This window comes from Pieris napi, chromosome 15 (assembly GCF_905475465.1).
Source record: "Pieris napi chromosome 15, ilPieNapi1.2, whole genome shotgun sequence".
In the NCBI taxonomy this organism is placed as follows: domain Eukaryota; kingdom Metazoa; phylum Arthropoda; class Insecta; order Lepidoptera; family Pieridae; genus Pieris; species Pieris napi.
In genome coordinates, this window is record NC_062248.1 from 11,623,826 (window position 1) to 11,648,411 (window position 24,586).

The 24,586-nt window shown below is 35.4% G+C and overlaps 1 protein-coding gene across 4 annotated transcripts; it reads left to right on the top strand.

The window, feature by feature from the left end:
• Positions 1–120: 120 nt before the first annotated feature.
• On the top strand, positions 121–23,048 carry LOC125056767 (calpain-D). Of its 4 annotated transcripts, none has more exons than XM_047660047.1 (21): positions 121–467; positions 2,446–2,577; positions 2,700–2,758; positions 2,838–4,089; positions 4,737–4,874; positions 5,833–5,954; positions 6,591–6,711; positions 8,665–8,777; positions 9,498–9,591; positions 10,342–10,481; positions 11,446–11,558; positions 12,326–12,506; positions 12,992–13,191; positions 13,547–13,643; positions 14,262–14,446; positions 15,808–16,064; positions 17,519–17,683; positions 18,939–19,050; positions 19,844–20,116; positions 21,386–21,528; positions 22,136–23,048. In XM_047660047.1, the coding sequence occupies exons 1-21, from the start codon at positions 226–228 to the stop codon at positions 22,335–22,337; spliced, it is 4,341 nt and encodes a 1,446-aa protein (XP_047516003.1). In that variant the 5' UTR covers positions 121–225; the 3' UTR covers positions 22,338–23,048. The 4 variants fall into 4 exon arrangements, with proteins under 4 accessions (XP_047516003.1, XP_047516005.1, XP_047516004.1 ...); XM_047660049.1 differs by having other exon boundaries at positions 11,449–11,558; XM_047660048.1 differs by having other exon boundaries at positions 9,501–9,591.
• Positions 23,049–24,586: the final 1,538 nt, after the last annotated feature.

The window sequence follows — 24,586 nt, forward strand, 5'->3', positions numbered from 1 at the left end:
GAATATATTTTTAGTACTATTATTGTTTTATTTATGTTATTAGTAGTGATTAAAATAACACGGACTGTTTTATTTTCTATTTTATTTCATAGCTAGCAACACTACATAAAAAAGTTATACACAAACAACATGGTGGATCAGCTGTTTTCGTTCCTTCATCATTGCCGCTAGTTATTTATATAAAACGGAGTATTGTTATGGTTTCATAGCCATGTGTGAATTAAAATGGGCTCAATCGCATCTGTGCTGCAATGGCATTGTCAAGCGTGTGGTCAAATCAATCCAACAGAGAGTGTAAAATGTTTAAAATGTGGTACCAAACGGGTATCAAGTCATGACAGAAATTTACAAAAACAATATTATACGGGAGACTCTTCATCAGATTACGCTTCGCGGACAGAGAAAAGTGGTGGAACCACCCCAGGATCTGAAGCTATTGTTATACCAACAACAAATAACTTTAATCGGTATGTTTTTTCTACAAACTATTGACATGCGATTTCATATCGCTTGTGTCAAATCGCTATCGATTTTTCTAAAGACTTTATTTAGGTTAGATTCCCTTTGTATTTCGAGGTTGCGTGCGTGAATACCTAGCCCTTTATATAAAATATCGATTTAGATTCTTTGTATTGTGACTGTGTGTCATCATTTCATTGAAAATGTAGTATTAGGGGCATTAACTGAACAATGTTTATAGGTATGTCTAAGTCTTTATTTTCAATACGATTTAATTACGATGTACGACAATAAGAATTTGACTCAATTGTGTTGATTCTTGAAAAACTAGTCAGCAACAAAACAAATCCATTTGTCTAGCCCATATTGTGCTTAAGGTATCCTATGCAAAAGAACTATTTTTGTATAACATTTTCATGTAAGATTTCAATATTGAGCAAAGAGTGTTAATTTACATATAGATTGCAAGTTCTTTGTTTTTATTGCTGATGTTGAGTCCTTTGTTTTCATGGATGACTAGATTCAGTGAATGTTTCACTCTATACTTTAAAGGTTGTTCAAATTTACATATTTAATTATATCAATCAATCAATCAAAAGCTATATTGACAAAATAACAAGCTAACAAGTCAGTTGTTTTATATTTCTGATGAAAAGAGACTGTGTTTTGTAAAGTTGTTTATAGTGTAAGCCTTTTATCAGTTTTGCTTGTTCATAGTGTATAGATATTGTTTTAAATAAAAATTGTCTATTTGCGATTTGCAGGTAGGTTTCATAAAATATGTTGTTAGTTCCCTTATTTCCCTAGGTCACGGGTTGAGCCTTTGTCTGTTTTTAAATTTTTATAAATTAAAAGATAAGTAAGCAGTAAGAATATTCCCCTTACTTCCGCATTCTATGCCACATTTAGTCAACTTTGATACATGAAAAATATATTTAAACAATTAAATATTTAAAAAAAAATACATATAAAATATATAATTCTTCTGTGAGTGTGTATGTCACTGAACTTCTCTCAAACGACTGGACCGATTTTGATGAAATTTTTTGTGTGTGTTCAAGGGGATCTGGGAATGGTTTAGATTCACAAATCAGCCCGGCAGGTGGTGCTGCAGTCGGTACTTTCATACTTTAATATCCTAATAGCTCGAAATATCATGCAGGACAACGTCTGTGGGGTCCACTAGTATAAAATAGTTTTGTTTCTAGATCAGGTGTCTACATTTTTCTCTTTAATTGTTCAGCACTAATGGGATATTATTAAGAATTCCTAAAACTAATTATATTTAGACATTGTTTCACTGATTATTTTTACTTGAGTGTTGTTTTGCTTGATGTACAGTGTAAACTCTATATATAACGACACTCAAGGGACTGTGCAATTTTTGATGTTACAAAGAGTTGTGATTAAATGGAAAGAAGAAAAATTTGTGTTAGAAAAAGAAAAAGTTTACTTAAGACTAGTGTTAGTAATTGCATAAGGGTTGGATTTAGAAATAAGTCGCCTGAATTTTACTGATTATGTAGGTATCTCAGGGGACCTTGATTGGAACCCCTCCAAGTAATTTTGGCTGCCAGAGTTGCGTCTAAGTATAAAAAAAAAAAATATAATTTTGTATATTGTATTGAAATTCCTTAAACGAAACATACACTTAATACTTAATTATTATAATATTTCATATAGCGTGTATTTCATAACATGTGAAACGACATGCAAACCGTGTAGATTTTGACAGAAATTACACTGACAGATTCTCAATCGGTTACAATTTCAAGTTTACGTGAATGTACTTCTGCGTTTATTTTATTTGGATTTTTTGGAAACACAAAAAAGCTTAAATATTGAGGGTGGGTGTAACGCTATGTAGAGTGTATCATTGTATGGCAGACAAGCTAAAGGGTTTGTCTTTAATTAGGGAAACGTTACAGTGTCAAATTTTATATGTTTGACCTTCATCTCTATAGCTAACGTATAATTTGTTACCAGCGGATGGTCGTCAGTGGGTTCGGCGCCGGGCGCAAGTCGCGCGTGGCGGTGCGCTTGCGGGCTGCGCAACGTTTCCGCCTCGTGGCGCTGCGCTGCCTGCGATGTACTCGCGCTGCATGCGCCAGTCTATAGGTATAATTACTCCATTTATCTAGGATCAGATGGCGCTGAAATACTCATATACTGATTTCATGGTAGGTCTACATAGTACTTGCCGTAAACTGGTGATGCTAACTTTTTGTGCCTATTTCCAGATTGTCCGATGATGAGGAACAATCTTCAGGGATGACGGACAAAGACAAGTCTGATAAAGGTATCTACTGTTTTATAATATATATATATATTTATTAATCAAACTGTGTTTTAAAACTTAAATCCAATTCAATTTTCAGACAGTATGATAAGGTCCAACACCCTGGCTGTTCCTTCATACAAGCCCTCGTCAAGTTACTCTGATGGTCGACGCTTGAACCTCGACTTGCAGTCGTTGCGTTTGTCTCCGACTCAGCTCACTGATCAAGCTCACGGTGTCACGCGCTCCCTCTCCCATGGCTCCGTGATCAATTCCCAGCATAAATGGTGGAATATTGAAGAAAATAGAGCCACGATTAGCAGACCTACCAGTTTAATGGTATCGGAGCGTTACGGCTATCAAGCTGCTACGTATAACCCTAGAGAGTCTTTCCTACGAAGTCTTCACACGGTCACGAGGAGGCCAAAGAAGTGCAACGAGAGCAAATCCAATTGGGAATTGAATTACGTCAAGGAATACCAGAGAGAGCAAAGCAGAGCGCTGCATTTGAAGAAATGGGCTTGCAGTAAGTGCACCCTCGAGAACTCGGGAATAAGAACCCATTGCGAAGCTTGTCTGTGTCCCAGAATTTCGCCACTCTCCAGAATACCTAACACACGTGGTCTCAGCGTCACCACCTTAGGTAGACACGAAACCTTCAATAGGGACGGTGCAACATCCTTACCTTCCTCTGGAGGGGTGATGATAACAGTACCAGATTGGCCACAAACTGAAACGTTAAGAGAATCTCTCCAAAGATCAGTCAGCGCTCAAAACTCGCCAGAAATCCGACCCACGTACCGCCGATCGTTCTCGGAACAGAACAGTGAAAATCGGCCCATGGGCAAAGTGATTTCTAGCAGGCGAAGCTTGAACGATTATCAAAAGTCTCTAGAAAGCTACTGTTCGTTGAAAGACGAGCGTCGGGAGAAGGTTGAGAAGAAAATAGACGAATCGAACACTGAGCTCATAGATAGAGAGTGCAGTTGGGATACAAATGCAGAAGGTGTAATTTACGCACTTCCCAACAAGGGAAAATACAAGGATTTAAATTTACAATTGCAAGTGAATAACAACGGAACGAGATACTCGTACGTTTCGGTGCAAGATACAAAAACTGTGATGTCAAATTCTCAGAATGAGGCGTTGTATTCGAACGATATAGGCGATGGGGATTACGCGAGGATAGACGAGTTGTTAGGTGCCGAGAACTGTTTGTCCCCAGTTGGGGAGAGTAATTTAAGGACTTCTCACATTGGGGTGAAGGAGAAAGTGTTCAATATGCTGCCGTCGGTGGGCAAAGTGTCCCACAACCCACGGGAGCCTTCCAAAGTGCCTTCTACACAGAATTCGTAAGTGTTTTACGCTTTTATATTAATTTACTGAATAATAAATGGAGTAATTGTTGTACTCACAACCTCCCTGGTGTGGGAACTAGCGATCGATGAATTTTGTCACAACCTATTTCTGTCCGGAATACTTTTTTTATGCATATTTATTTGAACAAATGACTAATCAAAAATTTCGACAAACAAGTATTATCTATGCCCATACAATGAAACAGTACTAAGCTGTTTTTTTAAGTCGTTATATGGATGGTAAGGAGGGGGGATTTCTATTTAAGGGGATATCTTGCCATTGTTATTTAAAATTATTTACTTGTAACTTCTCGTTCGTAATAAAGTTTATAATAAACAGCTCAAATATAAGAGTCTTTCCTCCAACTTCCATTTTGTTCTCTTTGGAGGAGGCTTTTGAGCCGTGGGGTTCAAGTGCACAGGCGCTACGAACGAATAAGTATCGCAATACAGCGAGGAAATATTGCCAGCGTTTAATGTACACTGCCATAGGGACGAAACTTTTTAAATTTGTTTTAATTTTATTTTTATTATTGCTATGTAGCTTAAGAAAATTGTAAAACTGTTTATTTGATTGTTATGATTACTTATAAACGTTATTATTATGAAAGAATTAAGTTTATATAATTTCTATAATTCAGTCGTGAGCCCAGCGGCCGTATGTGGCAATGCGGCGAATGTTGGTTCGCGTACAACGCGTGGGGATCGCGCTGCGAGGTCTGTCGCAGTGCGCGGCCTCCGCACGCCACAACGCTCGCACAAACGCCGCAACCCCATAGGTGACGTTTCTCATGTATTTTTTATTATCTTTTAATCAAAGTCAAAATCATTTATTCATGTAGATAACACAATGTACACTTATGAACGTCAAAAAAGAAATATAATACATTAAATACTTCTAATTTAAATTTACTGCCAGTACTTAAATCAAGGGCGTAGAACGGAAGAGATGAACTGGCAATAAACTCTCCGCCACTCTTTTTAATCGCCAAGTTTTGCACAACGTTTGTAAGGAGCTGCAACCATTACACCATGTTCCACATGACATCTTAAGTAATTAATAGTTAATTAATAATAATAAAATAGATTAAAAATGAAGATTTGTCCTCTATCAGCTGGAGGCATGGTGAAACAGGAGCACGCACTTATATTATCGTGGGAACAACACGCAACACATAGTCGTAATAAGTAGACAAACACTCGTTGGAGATATTCTCTGCTATATAAAATCCTGCAAACCCCGGCCAAAAATTATTTATTTAAAAAAAATCCAACGGGAATAAAATCTTACGTCTAGAAAGAACAACAGTAAAAATAATTGTACAACCTATGATAGGCAAACAGCATGCTTCATAACTGTTCAGCATCGACATGATGGCTGGAGGTCTTCGACGGTCCGCTTCACAAAGATTCCGACCTCGAGTTGTTTAAAGAATGAGTATACCGACATAGGCCGGCTACCCATACTCATTTGACCTTTTATAATAAATTTGTATAATTTGAAATATTTTTTTTGGCTTAAACGGGCCGTTCTCCTCAGTTCAGCTGTTAATCTCGCCAGTATAGGCCTCCCAAAGCTTTCTCCACTAATACCTGCCTCTTGCTTTTCTGATCTAATTCGGTCCAGCCATTTCTCTAAAACCATCTTTGACACCATTCTGGCACATCATTGGTGTTTTTGCTTTCTGTTTATAATTGAAGAAAATTTGTGACTAACAAAAGTAATTTCTCTTTCAGAAATTCTTCAGAAGCAAGTGGTACTAAGTTGGAACCGAACCAAAACCAACCGAAAAAGCTGACGGTACCAATTGCGTCTATGGAGCATGATTTGAATAGTGACGAGTTATTGTTCGCTGTCGGTACGTATTTTTTTACTGTAAACCGCATTTACCATGAAGAGTGTTCAGAGGAGTTGTTCGGATTAATACCTCCAGCTGAGGTTCATCATCGGACGTCAAGGCAAAATACAAAATACTATCCGTATCACCTCGACGTCCGTCGTTCCACAACTGAGCGTTTTCTAAGGTAGTTTTTGTTGCGCACCACCACTAAGTAGAACCAGCTGGTCTTTCTTAAGGTCCTTCAAGAAAAAAAGGTATCTATTTATTAAAGGTCGGCAACGCACTTGCGAGCGTGTGGGTGTGACTGGGTGACTACCTAAAATCAGCGTCAGATCTTAGTTTTTTCCTTATTGTGTACTTGCTTAGTTTTCTGTTTAATATTTAACCGATTTCAAATAAGGTAAGCAGTTTGACCTGTATGTATATGACTTAGTGGAAATAAAATAATATTAAGGTACAATTACTTCTATGCACGTGTGATATTATGATTTAAATTAGTTATTTTCCAACTTTCGTCAAAATCGGTCATGAAATATTTTTGAAAAATGTGTAGGCATAGGCAAATAATGTTGACAATGAAATAATTTTGAAGTTGGTTTAATTTGTTAATGTTTTAATTTTTATTTTGTGGTGAATAAACGTATTTCATTACAGATACTTCAAGTCCAGCGGTTGACAGTACGTGGTCGTGCACCCGTTGTACGCTCGTGAATGACGCGAACGCGACCGCGTGCGCTGCCTGCGCGGGATCTCGACCCAGCACACATAACTTCTGGTACTTGATAACTGTTAAACATGTTTTATTTGCTATTTTTGTCTTATTACTTATGATATAAAAAGTTCTTCGAATTATTTTTCGTTTACGATTTATTTGGGAAAAATAATAAATAAAATAATTTACGATTCAAGAATTGCGTGACGTAATACTTGAATGCTCCCTTACGAACTGGTAGTAAATGTAAATTTAGAAATAATTTAACATATTTTCTGTTCATAAGTGTACTTGGTTACCTATATGAATAAAGTTTATTTGAGTTTGAGTTAGAATCAGTTGTTAGTGACACCAACTTAAAGCTTAGTTGGGCACATTTTTTATTAAAGTGATATATATATACAGTCAAAACCGGTTATAACGACATTGAAGGGACCGTATAGTTGCCGACGTTATATCCGATAGTCGTTATAAGCAATGTCATATATTATATATACACAAGTATAGTTAATATGTATGTACACTATCTACAAGTTATATTATCATAGTTATCTATCTAGAATAGTTAGGTATGGGTTATAATATGGTATGTTAATATTATAATATGTAAACGAGTCAAAAAAGAAACAAAAATATTTATTACGAAATAATTGGGTACAAAAGTAATCAATCATTTTAGTCTGTTTTTTTTAGCCCAATCTCAAATATTTTTTGCATTTTACGTTTCATACTCCTCAAGGTATGAGTATCACCAGTATCAAACTGTTCGTTAAAGGCAACAAATTTTTGCAAAATTGTTACAGCATTAAGAGCCTCCGAAATCGTTGTTGGCTGAAACTGTTCGTTGGGAGAAAGTGCGTAGGTAATAATATGCCTAAATATTCATTCAATGCCTTTAAATAAGATTTAAAATCGTTTGTATTGTTTTGTTTTGCTGAGACAAGAAGCGGTTGGTCGTTATAGCCGATGAATATCGATAAAATTTCGTCGTTGTAATCCGATGTTGTTATAAGCGGTTTGTTTACTGAATAGTTTACGAGGGATTCGGACGGGACCATAAAATCTGGTTGTAATAACCGATAGGTCGTTGTAAACGATGTCGTTATAAACGGTTTTGACTGTATATATATATATTGTTAACTCTATATAACGACACTCAAGGGAAATTTTTATTTCAGACTAGTGTTAGTAATTATCTCCCGCTTTTTCTTTAATACACACATTTTCTCTTACTTGCCATGTTTACAGTTTGATATATTTGATAATATGATAAGGTATTGATAATATGATATCTATATGTTATTATACAATGATATCTATATGTTATTATACAATGATATCTCTATGTTATTATACAATGATATCTCTATGTTATTATACAATGATATCTATATGTTATTATACAATGATATCTCTATGTTATTATACAATGATATCTCTATGTTATTATACAATGATATCTCTATGTTATTATACAATGATATCTATATGTTATTATACAATGATATCTATATGTTATTATACAATGATATCTATATGTTATTATACAATGATATCTCTATGTTATTATACAATGATATCTATATGTTATTATACAATGATATCTCTATGTTATTATACAATGATATCTCTATGTTATTATACAATGATATCTCTATGTTATTATACAATGATATCTATATGTTATTATACAATGATAACATATATATATTCATGACTCCTACTAACAACAATTTGTCTACACGGGCAAGTAATCCCAATTTTTAAACAAAGGAATGAATTCCTTAGAAAGTGCGGTACGTGATGCCGGCAGTCGAGTTTATTATTTAACTATCGTTATTGAGGGTGGATGTAATGCTATGTAGAATGTATCATAAACCAACTCTAAGCCTAGTGATTTCGACGCTTTAAGGGGTTTGTCGTTAAATAGAAGGACGTTACATAAAGTTTACATTGTTAATCAATTAAAGGTTTTTTCTTTCTTTAATTTATAACTTAAATAAATATGAATTTCAGGTCTTGCAGCTCGTGTACGCTGCGTAATCCGATGTCAGCGAACCATTGTTTGGCCTGTAAGACCCCGCCCGTACCCAAGCACGCCGTGCCTACCGATAACCACGTCGCTGCTGGTGAGATTAAACTTATTTATTCCTTTAACACCACTAAGTCAAAGTATTTTGAATTTTAATTTTTTTTGTGTTTGTGGTGTAATTAAAAAAATGTTTCTAATCAACCGGTCGTAAAAATAATGCATATATTTGGTCATATATTTGGTGAGTTATTACAAAAATTTCAGAGAGAGTGAGAGAACGTTGCTGTTCCGCTTTTTAAAACCAGTCATTAAGCGTTTTTGCCTTTTAAGAATTTCTACCAATCATTCGTCTTAAACTCTTTTTAAGGGCTATTATTTATGTTTACGACATATATAAGTGTAATATAAACAATACATAAAAATATTTTCTCTAGAGCAGTATTTCCCATAGTGGGGCGTACGCCCTACAGGTGGGAAATTTGATTGTTAAGTGGGGCTATTTGAAAATTTATTAAAATTATTCGTAATTTGAATTTCACTTTTACATTATGTTTTGAAAATTTAATTACTTCGTTTCGTTACCAATTCTCTAGTAATTTCTTCCTCAAATCTATCATTTTCTTAAGTAAACAATACAATTTTTAAAAATTATGTATGTATATATGGGGGCCATAATAATGTAAGAAAAGCTTAGATGAGGCATGGGTAATACTGGTCTATAGTCTCTCAAGACTACGACAACAAAAATAAAATAATTTATTAATGTAAAAATATGTTTTATTCTGCATCTAAAAATCATAACGAATAGCAATTTCAGCAGGTCGGAGCCCCTCACCTCGCAGAGGCCCTCGTCACACGCCGGCTTTGCCCCGTCGAGGGTCTAGACACAAAACTCCGCCACCCGAAACTAAGTAAGTCATTTTTTACATAATGTTTGCATTCTGAAACAATTATTTGTGAATTTTTAAAACATTCCTAAAACAACCACAAAATACAATTTTTAACGTGACAAGCACTTAAAGGCAAACATGTAGAGATCATTCAAATATTAAAAAACAAAAATTAAAAAAAAAACGACGGGTTGCACCCCAGGAGTACCGGCAAAAGTGAAAACTTGAATATTAACGTTGTGCATTTTTGATATTTTGGAATGGTTAGGGAATAATTTTGCACGAACTGCTTTAATTATCAGTATAAAAGTACTATCATTTATGTGGTAGAATACAATATTTATTTATTACGCTATCGTATACAAACATGACAATTCTCTCCATCCGTCTTACGAAACCTACACAAAATAATTAAAATTAGTATTAAATAATTCAATTAGGAAAATTCACTATATTTTAAGCTGCCATTTTTTATTCGCGTTCAGTCTGACGATATCGTTAATAATAAAGCTTTAGACGTTTCGCTAAATAAGTTTTCACTTCAAAAACCACAATTTTTTTATGAAAAATAAAATTACGATATTTTGATAGTAAATTCACAATTTCTTCTAGTGATTTTCTAGTGACGTGTCGAGCGATGCGCAAACTGGGGGACCACTCCCTTGTTTAATGCTCAAGAAGTTTGCCGGTATCTGTAACGTTTTACAATCCCCCCCCAGCTCTCTCAAATTCGTTACATAATACTTGAACGCTCCCTAACCCACGTTTCAGGACTGATTCAGAATGGCCATGCTCCGAATGCACGTTCGTGAACAGTGTGACGGCCATGTCTTGCGAAATGTGTCAATCGCCCAAGACCAGACTTCTGCCAGCTGCGCCTGACCAGCCCAGTTTGGACGATGATGATTCACGTATGTATTTTTTTATATTAAGCGTTTTTTAGGGCAGTCATCGCAGCCTATTGACACCCATTTTAGTTGGGTGCGTTGCCGGCCTTTATATGAAGTGATTTCAAAAGAAACCGAATGGAAATACCTGTTATTATTCTTATAATTACCCATTATCTACTCATATTACACACATTTAGAAATACGTGATAAGGATATCTCAAAAAATACTAAAGCGATTTCTATGAAATTTGCACAGTTATCTTAGTTGGACATTATTTTTGTACAGATATTCATACTCTTAAATACATTCCAATATTACATTTTTTTTTAAGTTGGTCATAAAAGTTTTTTACTTCTGATACCTTAAGTTAACTGTTGACGATTGACTCCTTGTGACTTTTTGATATATGTATTAATTTTTATCTGTCAGCATATTCATGAAAACCTTTAAGAATGATATGTTTTGAAAAGAAAAAAAGACAAATTACTAGATTAGATTTTTATTAAACGCGGACTGTTTGTTAACATCGCCCCAAGCGATGGCTAAAAAGGTTACCAGTGCGTTTACGTCCGCAGTTAGATTCGTTCGATAATTACGAAAAAATAAATTACATTAAATATAAGTAATAGTATATTTAATTTTGTAGCTAGCTCTACATAACTATGATAACATATAAAGTTACTAATAATAATATTAATATAGCCTTTAAATTCCGAAACCCTGTGATTTTGTATATATGAACTTTAATATATTTTCACTCCACTATATCTCGGAGTTCGGTGTGCCTCTTGGCAAAAGCCTTTCCACTGTTCTTTATCTTTTGCGACTCTTCTCCAGTTGGAGCCTGCTGTTAGTTTCAGTTCGTCCTCCCATCTCTTGCGTGGTCGGCCTCTTCGTTTTCCGTCTCTAGGGTACCATAGCGTCAATATTTTTCATGGGAGATCCGTAGCATATGAAAGTTACTAATAAATTGTAAATCTACAGCAGAAGGGTCGGATGGTGAACGACAGGAAAGTACGCCGATGGAGATTCTGAGGCTGCGAGAGGAGAGTCACGCTTGGACCCAGTGGCAGGAGGTTTTGGCCCAAAGCGCTGCCGTGAGTCATGTTTTTGTGAAATTACTTTTATTTTATTTATTTATAAGTAATCTTACAGCTACACATATACATATTATAAAAATAAAGTACTTATGCAATAGACAAAGCCAAAACAGATTACATTGATAAATAAAATATTAGGTCCTTACATATGATATTGGCATTTTAAAACAAAAGTACATAGTTATAAGTGATAAAAAAAAATTAAATGTAACAATAATCAATAGATAATTTAATATTTAAAAGAAATCATAATTGCTCCTTCTGCTAAATAAAATCAAAGTTTTCCCGCTTCCTAAAAATATTTCCTCGCACTCTCTTTGGTAAGGTGGAAAATTTCTTCATCTTCATAAAAAGTGTTAGCTAAAACCCAAAACATGGGTGAATTACGCAGATAATTTGTGTTTGTACAAGGTACATGGAACAATTGTGAATATCCTTAATTTATAATTTGCTTTAGCCCTCAATATTTATAGGTTAAATCCCTTTTTTATATTGTTTTTGTGATAAGGTGTTAATAAATAATATATATATATATATATATAATATAGTTCTGCATTGATCTTTTTGCAGGATATATAATCCGCATCAAGGATTGATTTTTATCTTTTTTTTTCAGTATTGCTAAATTAAACTTATATGAAATGTATTCTTTGTTTTGTTTTTCATTTTTTTTCTTGTTTTTTTTTTCTCAACCATTCAATGTGCCACAGCTAGTAAATATATATCTGTATATTCTTTAAAATTAGTCTGGTTAATTCTTCCAGACGGGTGAAATGTACGTAGACGAGTCGTTCCCTGCGTCCGGGCGTTCGTTGTACTACGGCGGTTCAGGGGAGAGTGGGGCAGCCGCTCGTTGGCTCAGGCCTCATCAGATCCACGTGGACGCTGACCATCGGCTTCCTTGGGCAGTCTTCCGGGATCCAAGGCCGTCGGATATTTCTCAGGGTATGTAGTTTTTAGATATTTAAGAGCAGTGTTGGTCTACTGGCTTCAGCGTGCGACTCTCATCCCTGAGGTCGTAGGTTCGATCCCCGGCTGTGCACCAATGGACTTTATGTAGTATTTGGTGAATTAATAGGTTTCTTTAGGAATTTGGGGGGGGGGGGGTCGTTTTTTATGATGCGAATTACGCGTTATTGTTAATATTATTTTCGAAATTCCAGTGCTTTACACCACATAATGGTAACTTTTAGCTATAAAGAGAGTATTAAAGAACCACTAGGTGGTCACGAAACGTTCTACTATTGGGTACAGAAAAAGGTTACGACGCGTTACATGGGGGGGGGGGTCAATAATCTCCAAAAATTGCGTAATACTTGAACGCTCCCAAAACATTTTTATTCCCAGTCAGTTTTGTGCTAAATTGCTACGTACTTCCCGCTATTTTCTCAAGTCTTGCTGATTCATAAAACCATTTCCCCTAATTTCAGGTGTTCTAGGCAACTGCTGGCTGCTCTCTGCACTAGCAGTACTAGCCGAGCGATCGGCTTTAGTGCGTAGCGTTGTAGTTCGCGCGGAACCCGAAAGGGGCGCTTATCAATTGCGACTTTGTAAAGATGGCCGCTGGTTGACCATCACCCTGGATGACCAGCTACCGTGTAATAAGAAGGGGCATCTTGTGTATTCACAGGTTAGTTATCTATTTATTTATATTACAAAGACTTAGATACACACATACACTTGCAGAGAACACACAACATACAATAAATACACAGGTGCTTTAAGAGCTTTAATATATTTTTTTAAATTTTACTGTTGCCTTATAGAAGTGTTGTTCTCCGCTGCCCATGGACAATGATAAAGTTAGGACGTTCGTAATTTAAAAAGTCACCGCCCCGTGGTTGTATTTGTGACGTACACGCACGGGGGTCTAAATAATTTAATGTCCAATTTGAATCATTTTACAATTTTTTTAAATTATTTATTTCCCATTGAGGGTTTATACGTAATTGCCCCACGTCTAAAAGATCTGTATACCACTTCAGGCAAAAAGAAAGCAGTTGTGGGTGCCATTAATCGAGAAAGCGGTGGCGAAGCTTCACGGGTGTTATGAAGCTCTGGTATCCGGAAGGGCGATTGAAGGTGAATATAATCCATAGTTGGGTATGGGACACCCAACTATGGATTTAACATTTAAATCCCAAGTTAATACTTATTGAACGACTAGGTACGATTTTTGAAGTGAAACTTCTTTAGCATGCGGGTAAAAATTTTAAAAAAACGTCACGAAGATGTGCAGCGTTTTTGTCGAAGAAAAGGGAGAGAGCGATTGAGACTGATTGGGAGAGAGAGTGAGAAGGGTGAATTAACTTATAGAAATTCTATTTTTAAAATTAAAATTTTGTAAAGAGAATTTATTTATTTTTTTTATGTAAAATAATTTATTGAAATCTCAAATGACGAATTATAAATTGACATTTTCGACACTTAATATTTTGATGACAATTAAACTCATTTAATTCCTAACATATCTTCCTTTTTCCCTCCCTCTAAGTCTCGGAAATCTAAAGTTTTGGATTTGTATAAATATGAACAAGACTTTAAAATTAGTTTGCGAAAGAAGTTTCACTTCTGACATGTGTACTTTGTACGCACGGACTTTTTTTCTTTTTTTTGTCTTATTATCTAATGGTTAATTAATTCTGCATAATAATAGTTTTGGCCAAGTTCTTATGTGTCTCAACGGGTTTTAATTTGTAGGTCTGTGTACCCTAACGGGGGCGCCTTGCGAGTCAGTGTCTCTGCAGGCGGGGGGTGCAGGTGGAGGGGCGGGCGGTGGAGCACCTCTGGAACAGCTGGACCGGGACCTGGTCTGGGCACAGCTGCTGTCTTCGAGGCAGGCATGCTTTCTCATGGGAGCCAGTTGTGGTGGGGGGAATATGAAGGTCGGTTCATATTTCTTGTACTTATATAATAATGTAAAAATTGGGTAAGACGAGAATGGAGGCCTACATCCTAAGATGGACCCAAAAAAAAAATAGCTGATGAAGAGGAAGAACACGTAAAACAAAAGATACGTACAGCGTTGGTTGTAGTATGATCAATCGTCAACATATTATATATACTCTGATTTTCATTTAAATTTGACCTACTTGAAGGCAATAAAAAATAAAATGCTACGTATTTTTTATGTTTTACCTACCAAAAGTGTACTTTCTCAAGTGACCTAATATAAAAATAACAAATATTTCAATACCACGAACAATATATTGAATTAATTACTTAATTTTATTCTTTAGCTGGCATCACTGCCTACTAATTCCAGGTTTAGTGAACCTTTTAAAAAAAATGTTATCGTTAGTTATGCGTTTTTTTTACTGTTTGTGATGAAAAGGGACGTAATTATCACTCGCCGTTAAACCACTTAATATGGAGAACCGTACTTAATAAAATAAATACATTCACTAACAAATAAAATGTAAGTATAGACTCAGATGTTCAGACTAGTATTGAAATTCATTAATGTGCCCGGCCAAATAGTTTTACCATTTCTGACATGTCAAAAAATTTTAGCTGTCAGAATTCTACGGAATTAAAAATCATCTCTCGAAAACACTTGTAACAGCAACTAATATTGCAAAAATACTCTACGAAATTTTAAAAATAGGATTTCTATCAGGTAATTCGCCCTTCTCTCTCTCTCTCAATCGCTTTCTTCCTTTTCTTCGACAAAAACGCTGTACATCTTCGTGACGCTAATATAAAATTTTTACCCTTATGCGCCTAAAGAAGTTTCACTTCATAAATAGAATAAGCTAAATAAATCGTAATAGTGAATAAAATACTCACTTAACCTGCGCTGTTCGCTGGATCTCTAGTTTCTCTATCTCCTAATTTAGAATTTAGAACACTCACACACGCAAACGCACTCACGCTGACCCGTACACTCACACACACACACTCACAAATGCTTTTACTTTTTACTATTTTTTTTAATTTTTTTTTATATATATATTTTTATAAATTATTTATTTTCGTTCGTTTTTAAAGACTTGTATTAGCAATACTTTTTGCAACACTATGTTCAAGAGGGACTGGTGACTTGTAATAACAGGTTTTCCCAACCTTTTTCAAGCACCAGTCTCTCAGTATAATACATAGCTCTAAGCTTATTGTCAAGTTTATTATTATTATTAATTTAATTAAATTAAGTTAAAGTTAATTAAAGTTAGTTTAAGTTAAAGTAAGTTTATCATAAAGCAATGTATGTATAAGATAAATAAATTCTCAAATTCTCCTAAACCAGGTGGACGAGGAAGAGTACCAGCGTCTGGGTCTTCGTCCTCGGCACGCGTACTCCGTCCTTGACGTAGTGGAGCTGGCGGACAGCAATCCGCCAGTGCGACTTCTCCGCCTGAGGAACCCCTGGGGCCACTACACGTGGCGCGGCCCATGGGCGCATGGCTGTCCGCGCTGGACGGAGCACGTGAGGCGACAGCTCCCGGTTTGCACGGCTGATAGGGATCAAGGCGTGTTTTGGATCAGCTTTGAGGATGTTCTTAAGTGAGTTATTCATAAAGAATTATTTTAATGTTTGATTTTTTGACGTGATAACGTCTTTAAAATCGTTTTAGTCGGGTGATATGTTCAGAAACTTGTGTCACACCAAAACCTCACGAGCGCGATCGCAGGTATAACGAGAGAGAGACGGACCGATCTCCCGTCTCATCTCGAGCGCTGCCAGTCATTCCGTGAATGTATGAAGAAAAATGTATATCATAGTCGAATAAGTAAACTTGTCATTTTACACCCGAAATTTATCATCAAAAGTGTGAATAAAACGATAGATGTAATTTAAAATTTGAAAAAATTGTTATCTTCATTAATTCCTTACTTCCCAAAAACTTATATCACCAATAAGACGTTATCACGTAAACATCTCGATCGTAAACCTACTTTACAAACAACCAATATTTTTTTTTATTAGCTAAACTCGCTTAAAGTATGACATTTAATGAAATTTTCTTCTACTTTAAACTAATTTTTTTTTTAATTGAGCAGTGTTGGCCTAGTGGCTTCAGCGTGCGACTCATCCCTGAGGTCGTAGGTTCGATTCCTAGCTGTGTACCAATGTACTTTCTTTCTATCGAACGGTGAAGAAAAAACATTATGAGGAAACCGGCTTGCCTTAGACGCAAAAAGTCGTGTGTCAGGCACTGGAGGCTGATCACCTAGTTGCCTATTAGTTTGACAAGTGATCATGAAACAGATTCAGAAATCTGAGGCCAAGACCTAAGAGGTTGTAGCGCCACGGTTTTTTTTTTGATTATTTAAAAAGACTAACAATTCTTCCCGAATATAACGGATACTTATCCAGAGCTTGGGATATTCGGTAATGGGTTGATCAATTTAAAAATAGCACTGAAAAACTAATTGTCATATATATGTATATAATGGAATCAATCGCTTATACTGGGAATAATTAATAAGGCGCAACTGCGTTTCTCTGTCAATACAAAATATTTATTTACAAAAGAAATATCTATTAATTTACATTTAATAAAAAAAACAATATTTACAAATTATTCACTCACCTGTGAATACAAAAGAAACAATATTTAAAGCCTGTATTCTAGGTTTTATAAAATAAAATAATAAAATTAAAACATCTTACATCTATTATGTCAAGTCACAAATTAAACATCGTCGATCAGACGGCAAAGAAGAAAAATAAAATATAAAAAGAGTTTGTATAGGAAAATATGTTTTCCTTACATATATTTTAAAAGATTGACAAATATTATGTAAAAAAAAAAAATATGTTTATTATGGAACATAAGATACATGTATCACTTATTCCACGTCATTAAATTTGAATTTGTAGGCATCCCTACTCATCGGCAAAGAAGACAGAGGGTGTAGATATAACATTATGTATGTAGTGGTAAACTTTAATAAATATATAAAACAAAAATAAATGCTAGTCTATAGGCACTTTACGACTATCTCTGTCTTAGATACTTCGACTGCATAGACATATGCAAGGTGCGAGCGGGATGGCACGAGGTCCGTCTGGCGGGTATTCTGCCCCCGATGTCGTCCACGCGTCACCTCACGTGTCTGCTACTCACTGCCACTCAGCCCACTGAGGTTGACTTTACATTGTTTCAGGAAGGTCAAAGGTATTATGTTTATTTATTTATTATTTATTTAGTTATTTAGCTTACGACTCACAGTACTAAATCTACTAATTATTTTACAAAATCTTACATCTAAAATGTGTGACAATTAAAGTAAACATAAGTTTCACACATTGATATACAAAAAACCCAAGATGCACAGTCTCGAATAAAAGTAACGCTCGAAAGTGTCCCGAAATACTATTTCTGTCCCTTTCTATAACAGTATGTCTATAACAGTATATGTTACAAGCATATATTATTGCAAAATCAACCTTACGCGAATTGCTTAAAGTTGTTATTACAACGCAGTTTATACGTACTTAAAGCAATAAAATTTTACGACCAACCGTGGTCGGTAGGACAAGGTATTGAGTGGAGTCGAACATGACTTTTTTATTTACAACTATTTAACATAATTTTAAATTTATCCGACTTTTCGGGTGCTTTACAGCGTGCGTGGTCACGGTGACTGAAGACAAAAGGTGTTGGATGTTAAATAGTTGTAAATTTATAATAATACATAACTTTAATCCGGTTAAAAAGTTTTTTCTTTAAATTAAAAAAAATGTTAAATTGGCTACCTCCTGACCTACACTTTATATAGCGTAAATATATTTGTCAAAAACTACACACAAAAAAGTTCAAAAGTACATAAATTTATTTATCAAAAAAAACACAAATAAATAATATCGACTCCACTTATTAGACGCGAGACTATTTGAAATGAGCGCACAATTTAGAATGTTGCGCTCATTTTTTGAGGACGTTTTTTTGACATTGAGTGTGCATCTTGGGTTTTTTGTATATCAATGGTTTCACAAAAAAAAATAGAAATTATAAATTAAAAAATACGATTAAAACATATACAAGAATTATCTTGTATTAACAAGCACACAATAAAATAAAATTATGTTCTATTCATTACAGCGGTGTGAGTAAATTAGAACTTAGCTTAGACTGTAAGAAAGTGCGTTCGTATCTCGGCTGAGTTGATGGCTGGCTTGAGTTTTCTAATCGCAAACAATAATTGCTAAAGTTCAGGAAAACATGCACAACGTATAACAGATACACCCATATAAATAACTTCTTGTATAAACGTTACGATTCGTAACATTGATTTTTTAACCATTTTTTAAAGAATTTTTCTCAAAATTCAGTTAAAAACCTTCAAAAAGTGCGTAACTGACTCCCCAACCCTAGACACGATTATCTATCTACATATAATACATATAAATAATGAAATGTATTATTTCAGGAATTCAGCAAAAAGCCAGCGATCGCAACTGGACTTGTGCGTCGTTGTGTTCAGAACCAAATCGGGGCCAAGTGCACAAGTTGGCAAACTTGTGGCACACAGCAAACGACAGGTTAGTTAAACATTACGAATTTGTACGTACTTAAATATTTTATATTTATTTTTGTAAAAAAAAAAGATTTCAGTAATTTGAAAGTTTAAACTATGCTTTGATTAAAACTAGTTTTTGATCAACTACAGCAGTGTTTCCCTACCTTTGATGTGCCATGCCCCACCTTAGCCTTTCGAAAATCCTTTTGCCCCCTATGTAGCATTCATAACTTTTACTAATGTAACTAATGTAAAGTTACATATGTATATTTTATTTAATAATTAGAAGCGCAAACCAAATGTTAGCAATCATCGCACACTTGAAGCCAAAATGAGTCCTTTAGTTTTTCCCACACTCAGAAATTGTAATTTAACATTTTCGTTTCCGATAATGTCCAATAACATAAGTGTCACTTACATTTAAACCCTTCAATAAGTCAAGTTAGTTTTTTGTTAATCCAGCGTCGCAACCCCACCACCCCTAATTTTAGGTTAGTCGTAAACTCAATTTTAAATGATAAAAGCCAGTAATTGACACCCAGTTTTAAACAAAAAGTTTCATTTAACATACATTTGAACATCCCTTCAACAACCGCCATCGAACATACCTCGCGACCAAGTTTTATTTCAGTAGTAATTTGTTAGTTTTTTAACCGACTTTAAAATAACCAAAAAAGGAAGTTATTCTGAGTATTTTCAACATTCAACCGATCTGTATAATCCAGATTTGAAGCGAATTAGTTACACAGGGCCTACAAAAATATATTATTATTTTTCTTTGTAGCGCATTTCAAATAATTCACGAATAATTCCAGGTGCGAGGCTTCGTAGGCTGCCACAAAATGCTAGAAAAAGGCTTTTACCTCGTCGTTTGCCTCGCTTTTAACCACTGGCACACGGGCCTCGAGCTGGCCGACAGTTCCCTCTGGCCGAGGCACGTCCTCGCGGCTCACTCGTCGAAACCTCTCGCAGTGGAGAGGCCGTCCTTACATCCGCACATATTGGCCGATGCTATCATCGGGCTTACCCTCGCGCGAGGCCAACGCCACGAGGGAAGGCAGGGGATGACCGCCTATTATTTGACTAAGGTATAAGGTCTTTTAAGATTTTCATAGAAGGTTCCATAGGTAACGAAACTTTATTGATATTTCTCAAATAATATATGTCTCGGAATGTTCGGATTATTAGAAAATGTTCTGATCGAGTCAATTGACCGGTGATTTTTATTGTTACTTTGGTTAATGAATGATTATCGGACGTATCCGTATCACCTCGACGTCCGTCGTTCCACAAAGGAGCGTTTTTCAAGGCAGTTTTTGCCACGCACCACCACTATGTGGAACCAGCTGCCCACTGAAGTATTTCCGAACCAATTTTGACTTAAGGTCCTATAAGAAAAACGTATACCAATTCTTGAAAGGCCGGCAACGCACTTGCGAGCCTTCTGGCAGTGCGAGTGTCCATGGGCGGCGGTATCACTTAACATCAGGTGAGCCTCCTGCCCGTTTGCCTCCTATTACATAAAAAAAAGATTCCATCTATAACTTTTAATACTCATAATTTGATTCCATTAATTTGTTATTATATAATTCTTTCATAGTTTGGAATCATTAACGAATAAAAGTAGGAATATTGTAACGACCAATCAGAGCAGAGCATATGCCATCTGGACTTTGGACAACACGTTCAGAAAACGTAGGGTAGTTCTGATTGAGTATTCAGTGGAGCATTGTGGTGATGAGAGATTGTGATGAAAAGTGAGATCGGGGCCTTGAACTCGCTTCTTGTTATAATTAAAGCTTCAATGTTATTGATAATGTTAAAAGGAATTAATCTAAATTAAATACTGTACGATAATTATTCGTGTCTTTTGTGCTCGCACTTTGCCCACTGAGCCCGCTATAACCATGTTCATACGGATGGACTGACGATATTTATTTTTACACACTTACACACACATGTATGTAACCGACTCGATTTTGACCCACTTTTAACGGACATATTTAATTCAAACTTTGCGCACCTGTCAAAGATCGATGACAATGCAATAAGCCGAAAAAAAAACAAAAAAAATTTTTTGCTAAAAAATAAATAATAGTTTAAAAAAAATAGATCACATGCTTTTAAAGCACATAAACTAAAAAGTGAAAAATAATTCCTTATTTAGGCTGAGAATGGTAATGAACAAAAAATACTTGTATTATTTTTCACTTTTTAGTTTGATGTGCTTTAAAAGCGTGTGTTCTAGTTTTTTTAAACTATTATTTATTAATATTGTATGATTTAGTCCGTATTTTTTATCACGTAGTAGTTATATGTTAACGTAAAAGAATATATGAAAATATATGATATTTTAGGGTTGGGCGGGTCTCGTGGTGATGGTGGAAAACAGACATACCGACAAATGGATCCACGTGAAGTGCGATTGTCAAGAGAGCTACAACGTCGTCTCCACGAGAGGAGAACTCAAGACTATTGATTCGGTACCGCCCTTGCATAGGTAAGGTTTGTTAATTCTTTAAAAAAAAATATAAAAATGTTATCTTTCTATCATGACCATGATATGACAATCTTGCCGAGTCATTCAAGTTCTATGCTTTTTCTACCACAACCTAAATGTATAACATGTATAAAGTAATATTTAACCGACACCTTATCGCCAATAAAAAAACCAGCAACCTTTTTCGATCTCGGCCTTAAAAGCCTTGGCCTAGGGCCTTAAGCTAGGGACTCTCATACCTGAGGTCGTAGGTTCAATCATCGCCTATGCAACAATAGAATTGGTGCGAATTTAACATTCGCTCGAACGGTGAAGGAAAACATCGTGAGGGAACCGGCTTGCCGTAGTCCCAAACAGTAAATGCGTGTCAGGCACAGAAGGCTGATCACCTCTTGTGATGCGGGACCTTATTTTATACATATATTTTTACAAACATATATATATACATTAAGAAATTTCTTGGGCTACCTACTTGCCTATGAGATTGACAAATGACCATGAAACAGATACAGCAATCTGAGGCGCAGATCTAATAAGGTTGCGTCACTGATTTTTTTACATCTATCGAGTAAATGACCTGAAATTGTCATTTGAAAAATAATTCCAGACAAGTGATAATCGTCCTGACCCAACTGGAAGGCAGCGGAGGTTTCTCCATCGCCCACCGTTTGACACATCGCCTGGCGGCCGGCGGCCGTCTCCAAGACTGGGCTCCCAGAGCTGACGACGAACCGGCTCATCATCCCCACCACCGACCACCCATCGCCAGAAGACTGCTGGGCCTACATGCGCCTAGACTCATCACCTAGACGTTCCAAGTCTGATGAATTTTAGTCCAATCTTTTGTAATTACCGAATAGAATTTGGACCTTCGATCCGGAATAGGTTTGTGATGAGTTAGTCCCGTATTTTATCATCTGACACATCATCACCTAGTGTTAGTTTCAGAGGAATCGATAGTTTAATAAATATATTATCGACAGCAAATGTGCTAGTAGTTTTGTCTGGAATAGTATTTCTTTTAGAATTTTCTACTAAAATAGAATTTATAATAAGATTTTATAACATATATTGATTCCTCTGAATTATACTCAATTGGATCAAATTGATCCGGAGATTGTTGACGTTGAATGGGAATGATGACAATTATACTTTGATTTTTGAATCCGTAGAATTCTGACAGCTATCATTATTTGTCACTGTCAGATGGCATAACTTTTTGGGTGGGAACATTTTTCAATTTCATTTTTTTTGTTAGTTAGTCTTGTTTGTTAGTCAGACGCAAAAGAAAGATAACATTTCATTTTATAAAAAGGTTTTATGTCATCATACCTATAATTATTGGAAGGAGTTAATACGTAAGATAATGATTTAATTTTATGACAATTCTCGGCTTAATTGAGATTACATTTTTTAAATAGGTTTTAACTGCTAGAAAATAGAGAATAGATAACTCTAGGCATCTAGGGGCGTGTAGAGACCTAAACATTTTGTGTTACTTGAATAGCAACTCCAATAAAACCTAATTGGCTTTTGGGTTTTTACAATAATTAGTCTGTGTCAAATTGGAAAATGCTAGGCATAGATGGCGCAATTGTTTTTTTTATGTATTTTAAAACTTTATTGGTAATAATATTGATGTTTAATGCAAAAAACTTATTTTTTTTGTTTTCAATTAATTATAAACAATCAAAAATTGATGAAATTTAAATGAAAATCACGTGACTATAAACGCGCCATGAATGATTGATCACCATGTTGTGACATCATAATGTTAAAGCAATTTGACAGTACAGCGTTTTCGGCTATTTATATATATAGTATATTTAATATATTAAATATTAATATTAATTAACAAAATTAAATAGATCAAAACACTGTATTTATTATTTTTCTATCAACTGCAATGAGTGAAAACTAACATTATGACGTCACACGCGCTTCGGCGTGTTTTCGGTACTGGATTCAAAAATTATTTATTATTTTGAAATAACTTTTGAATTATTGGGAAAAAAAATAAAAAAAATAGTTTTGTTATAAAACTTATATATGATCTATCCCTTTATCACAATTTTTTTTTTCAAAAACCCAATTTGCAATAAAAAAGGGGCCCATTTTTGTTTTTAACCCCCTTATTTATCTTAACTGGTATTTTTTTACATTCGATGTTGTGAACCACGATTTTACTCTCGTAATGAAACTCGAAGTAGAGTTTTAGAACCTAAGGGACTAAGAGATGGGGCAGGGAGCGACCGTATCGCTTTGCGTTCAGTCCTGAACATCGTATTTCGCTCAAAGTCTTTCCGGCTTCTTTGCCTCATCTGCAACTGTACGACGATCACGCTTCCGCTTTCCTTGCGGGTTCCAATCAAGCGTCAGCTTGGGAGTATGATTGGGATCCCTTCGAAGTGCCTATCCATTTCAATTTGCGTCGCTTGATTTGCTGGCTAATCCGGGTTTCTCGGTAGCGCTCCTTTTTTTCCGTTAGTGGTACTCAAACAAAATTATAAGACAAAACAAGCTTATGAGTAACGCCCGTTCGGTACGGTGCGTAAGTCTATCTGATAAAGTATACAATTAATACAAGATTTTTAGACAATTTTTAAAAGCCGGCAAAGTTACCTTCTGGCTATGTAAGTGTCCATGTGCGGTGGTATCAATTGACATCAGGTGAGCCCGTTTGCCTACAATTACATGAAAAAACCAAGCTCAAAACGCTGGGACTCGCTGATCCTTCCGCTAACTGCTCAACCCCTGATAGTTTCCTGGACCAATATCTGGTTGTCGTTGTCCGTAACAGTAGCATATCAGGCTGATCCGAGAAGGTAGGCAGCGGGAGAGTGTCAAATCACCCCTTTTTATGGTGGGACCCGGAAGACACCTACTAAGGCAATATCACGATATTTTTGATCCGTTATTTTATAGATATAGTTTTTTCAAAGCGCCATCTATGCTAAGAATTAGAAAACTTATCAGTTATCAATTATTCTATTGAATTCTGCCAGTTATGAACCATTTTTAACGTGCTTGCCAAAAACTCGCGATTTAATTATACATT